General features: G+C 36.1%; 1 protein-coding gene across 1 annotated transcript; it reads left to right on the top strand.

Annotated features, from left to right (window-relative positions):
- Nucleotides 1–1,221: 1,221 nt before the first annotated feature.
- Nucleotides 1,222–3,515, top strand: LOC108307441 (olfactory receptor 52J3). Its single transcript, XM_017532807.1, has one exon. The coding sequence runs from the start codon at nucleotides 1,222–1,224 to the stop codon at nucleotides 2,155–2,157; it is 936 nt and encodes a 311-aa protein (XP_017388296.1). The 3' UTR covers nucleotides 2,158–3,515.
- The last annotated feature ends 2,142 nt before the right edge of the window (nucleotides 3,516–5,657 follow it).

Genomic DNA, 5,657 nt, shown 5'->3' with positions numbered 1-5,657 from the left:
TGCCTATGCTTTTGTTTGCTATATCTACATTTAACATGTTCTCTTTCTGTTTTTTTAAGAGGATATTAGGCTTGATCTTTGTATTTGCTCTATATCAATAAATGATTAATGAATCATTAGAAGAACTTTTGGAGTTTATATATATATGTGTGTGTGTATGTATATATATGTGTGTGTGTGTGTGTGTGTGTGTGTATATATAGTACTTTAGGTTCTGGGGTACATGTGCAAATCATGCAGGATTGTTGCATAAGTACATACATGGCAATGTTGTTTGGTGCCTCCATCCCCCTGTCACCTATATCTGGCATTTCTCCCCATGTTATCCCTCCCCAACCTCCCTACCCACTGCTGTCCCTCCCCTAGTCCCCCTCAACAGACCCCAGTGTGTGATGCTCCCCTCCCTGTGTCCATGTGTTCTCATTGTTCATCACTCGCCTATGAGTGAGAACATGTGGTGTTTGATTTATCTATTCTTGCATCAGTTTGCTGAGAATGATGGTTTCCAGATTCATCCAAGTCCCTGCAAAGGACACAAACACGTCATTTTTTATGGCTGCATCGTATTCCCTGGTGTGTATGTGCCACATTTTCCTTGTCCAGTCTATCATCGATGGCCATTTGGGTTGGTTTCAGGTCTTTGCTATCATAAACAGTGCCGCAATGAACATATGTGTGCATGTCTTTATAATAGAATGATTTATAATCCTTTGGGCAAATATCCAGTAATGGGATTGCTGGGTCAAATAGAATTTCTATTTTTAATTAAAAAATGTGTGTACATCTGTGCCTGTAACCTCACTTTCTCGTAAGGTGTCTCCTCTTGAATTAGTTGGCATCTCCCTTGTGTGTGTCTTTGATTTTTCAGGCATTCCTCCTCAACAAGGGTACTAACAAAGGGTACAGGACATCTTCAATAATTACAGTTAAATATCAAATTCTATGTCACAGAATTCTGCAATTTTTAATGTGTAAGCTTACACATTATACTGTAATCATTATGCAAACATAAGAATTAAGTTATTTGAGACTCACCGATTCAAATGACTGTAGCTTACAAAACGCAGTAACAGAACCCTCCAAATAATGAAACTTTTCATTTTACTCTGCATATACTGAGTGAAACACAAACTTAGTTATTTTCATTCCAAACTCTTATTCAATCTTCCTCTCTCCCCAGCTCCTGCTTTTACAACTTCTACTACACTGTCATTTGGAAGAATGTTTTATCACAACAAGAGCAAAGTTCACCCAGCCACATTTTTTCTCATTGGAATCCCAGGTCTGGAAGACATCCACATGTGGATCTCCCTGCCTTTCTGCTCTGTTTACCTTTTGGCTTTGCTGGGCAATGCCACCATTCTGCTAGTCATCAAAGCAAAACAGACCCTCCGGGAGCCCATGTTCTACTTCCTGACCCTTCTTTCCACTATTGATTTGGCCCTTTCTACGACCTCTGTGCCTCGAATGCTGGGTATCTTCTGGTTTGATGCTCATGAGATTAACTTTGGAGCTTGTGTGACCCAGATGTTTCTGATCCATGCTTTCACTGGCATGGAGGCTGAGGTCTTACTGGCTATGGCTTTTGACCGTTACGTGGCCATCTGTGCTCCACTACGTTACACAGCCATCTTGACATCCCAGGTATTGGTGGGTATTAGCATGTGCATTGTAATTCGTCCAGTTTTACTTACACTTCCCATGATCTACCTTATCTATCGCCTACCATTTTGTCAGGCTCATATAATAGCCCATTCTTACTGTGAGCACATGGGCATTGCAAAATTGTCCTGTGCAAACATCCGTATCAATGCTATCTATGGGCTTTTTGTAGTTTCTTTCTTTGTCCTGAATCTGGTCCTTATTGGCATCTCATATGTTTACATTCTCTCTGCTGTCTTCCGCCTCCCATCACATGATGCTCGGCTAAAAGCACTAAGCACATGTGGGTCTCATGTTGGGGTCATCTGTGTTTTTTATATCCCTTCAGTCTTCTCTTTCCTTACTCATCGATTTGGACACAAAATACCAGGTTACATTCATATTCTTGTTGCCAATCTCTATTTGATTATCCCACCCTCTCTCAACCCCATCATTTATGGGGTGAGGACCAAACAGATTAGAGAGCGAGTGCTCCACATGTTTACTAAAAAATAAGACTCTTACTATGTTCTTTTACTAAGGTCTTTGATCCTCCTATAAAGACTGATATTTTCTTGCATTAAGGAAAATCACCTGATTCTTACATCATTGCCCTCAACTTACAATACAAGTTGGTTTGTTCCTGGATGCTTACTAATAATGGATTTTAACACTGCAGACTCATCATTGTAGTTGAAGTTCAAAGACTGATGAACTATCTTGGAAGGGATATCCTGGGAGAGAGTTGTAGGGCCTTTGCCTGCATGCCCTTGTGAAGTGTGCTTGTTAGCACAAGGCTGCTTCTTTTCCAGGGAAGGAACATATTAGACTGAGTGTTTTGTGACCAGTGATGAGAGATACGTGGCATTGGAAATTTACCCTGTAAACTACTTTATTTATTCCTTTATTTTTTTTCTTATTTTCTTCCTTTCTTCCTTTTTTTTCTTTCATTCTTTTTCTCTTACTTCTATTTATTCATGCATCATGCCTTTGATGAATCCTTAAATTTATATTCATTCAATGTCTGGCCCGATGGAGCTTGCATTCTGTTGTCCTCTTACAAAGCCAATTTCATGGGTTCAAAACAATCATTGCCAAATCTGTAGCTCAAGTGAAATCATCATCTGCCAAATACATAAGACTCAGTGCAATAACACCCAAAACAAAAAAATATATAATTTCAAACCTATTTCTCAGTAATACCAGCATAACTTATCACTGATTGCTTTTTGGAATTTATGCCCATAACATAAGCGTAAGTGTGGTCTTGTTATAATCCAATTAGGCATAGCAGTTTTACATCTGTGATATGTGGAAGTCTTTGCCTATCACTTTCTCTGGTATTCTCTCAATCTACATTTGACCCTAAAAGACTCTATTACAAAATCCAAGACCTCTCTTTCCAGCCTGTGATCTATCATTTGTTCTTCCACAGACTTTAAGGTAGAATATGTCATTTCTAGCTGTTGATAGCCACATTTCACATGATACTGAAGGTTTTCAATTTATTTAATAAGACTTCCAAAGACCAACCAATTAATTACCTTTTGAATTATCAAACTTGTCACATTGCTTTTTACAATTATACTCATTTTGTCTTATGTAAGTTATTTAAAATATAAACAAATATGTAACAAAAAGTTTTGTGCCTGCAACCAAGAATTAACTTTTTATATGGCATTCCTCTCAAAGAGGATGTTTAATAACATGCACACAGCACTAAAGTTAATATCACCTTTAACACTGCCCCAGCAGATTTCTCTCCCAATTTTCCAGAGGCAAAGGCTAGCATGTGTATTTTCAAATTGCAAAGTTTTAGATTTACAACCAACCACAGTATTTTTGTTACATCATTTGTTATTTATTTATATGGATTAAAGTACTCTGTGTTTTGTTTTGTAACATTAATTTCATTTATATTTTCATTTACTAAGAGATAGTTCATCTTATTATTTTTAATTACAACGCATGAGGGACATCTTTCAATATATTTTTAGTTAACTTATCTGGGTTTTATTCTTTAAAGTAGAATTATTAGGTAGCAGGTTTACAACCAATTGGAATATATTTCTGCTTTCTTGATATTTGTTTTTGATTCACTTTCTAATTTTACATTTCCTGTTGCTTTCCCTTTTTTTCACTTTCATGCTTTTTGTTATTTTAGTTTCCTTTGTTAATAAAAAATCTCCCCCACTGAAGTTTAGAAATTGCATATCCGTTATCTGTTTTTTTGTTTTATTTTTGAGACGGAGTTTCACTCTTGTTACCCAGGCTGGAGTGCAATGGCACGATCTCGGCTCACCACAACCTCTGCCTCCTGGGTTCAAGCAATTCTCCTGCCTCAGCCTCCCGAGTAGCTGGGACTACAGGCACGCGCCATCATGCACAGCTAATTTTTGTATTTTTAGTCGAGATGGGGTTTCACCTTGTTGACCAGGCTGGTCTCGATCTCTTGACCTCGTGATCCACCCGCCTCGGCCTCCCAAAGTGCTGGAATTATAGGTGTGAGCCACCGCGCCCGGCCTTGTTATCTGTTTTTTTATTGGGCATTATTAAAAATCTAAGTTTTCCAATCTTATCTTTCTCTTTTCTAACAAACGCTAATTAGTAACTACCCTACTCTGAAGAAACAAACATATTAATCCTATTCTAACTTTTGTTGTTTTTCTTCTACATTCATCTCTCTCATGTTGCTGTCATCTGGAACATTACTTCCCTGTTTAAAAGTAGAAATAAAAACATTTTAAAAGGCTGTATATATACACACATACATATATACATTCAAATTTTATTTTATTTTAGTTTCAGATGTAACATGTAACATGTACAGGTTTGTTGCGTAAGTATAGTGAATGTTGCTGAGGTTTGGGCTTTTCATTATCCTGTCACCCATGTAGTGAACACAATACCTGATAGGTAGTTTTTAACACTTGCCTCCATCTCTTCCTCCCCTCTTTTAAAATCTCCAATGTTTACTGTTCTCATGTTTGTGTCTATGTGACCCAATGCTTAGCTTCCACTTAGGAAGGAGAGCATGCAATATTTGCTTTTGTGTTTCTTCATTAATTTACTTAGGATAATGACCCCCTGGTGCATCCATGTTGCTTCAAAGGACATGCTTTTGTACTTTTTATGGCTGTGTAATGTTCTATTACGTATATGTATGTATCACATTTTCTTTATCTAATCTGTTGTTGATGAACATCGGGTTGATTTTATGACTTTGCTGCTGTGAATAGTGCTGAACAAACATACAAGTGCAGGTGTCTTTTTGGCAGAGCAATTTATTTTTCTTTGAGTATAAGGACACATCTAATATTCCCCACTCCAGCTATGCTGCCAGACACAACAGACCCCACATTTCAGCCAATTACCTCCTGTTCCTGTAATAACTGATTATAATTTTATGTCTAAATGTGTCTTTATTTACCTTTATACTTTAATAACAGGACAAATGTTTATAGAACTTTGGAACTAAGTTTTATTCTATCCACTTTCTAAATTAATTGTTCCACAGTTTTCTAGCAATTAGTGCTATAATTAAAAAATATAACTCCAAAACTTTTTCTTGCTTTTGAAATATTTTTTCTCTGTTCTTTGGAAAGCATTTTGATGTTATAAACTTTCATTTTATTGAGTCTAGCTTTGTAATTTTTAAATAAATAATGTTTGGTATTCTGTAGGTCCTTACATTATGAAACTATATCTTCATTATATCTGAGAGTTCTAAAATGTTATTCCTTTAATCATTTCCTTACCAATTTTGCTATTTTTCTGTAAATACTTTAAAGTTTAATTTTTTAATCTTTCTTTCATGTATTTTAACTTCATTTTCTTCCATCATTTTATCAATTTTACTGTGGTGCTGAAAATTCATCCACCAATTATTAAAACTCACTATTTTGATTGTCAGCAGTTTGCATGCTATTCTTTTCTCAATATAATCATTTTTCAACACTTAGATATTCTATTTACGATTCTTTTCATAAAAAAACTATGTCTTCTTCATGTTTGTA

The sequence above is a fragment of the Cebus imitator genome, unplaced genomic scaffold (assembly GCF_001604975.1).
Source record: "Cebus imitator isolate Cc_AM_T3 unplaced genomic scaffold, Cebus_imitator-1.0 Scaffold79, whole genome shotgun sequence".
Lineage (NCBI taxonomy): Eukaryota > Metazoa > Chordata > Mammalia > Primates > Cebidae > Cebus > Cebus imitator.
This window is presented reverse-complemented; position numbering and strand designations above follow the sequence as displayed.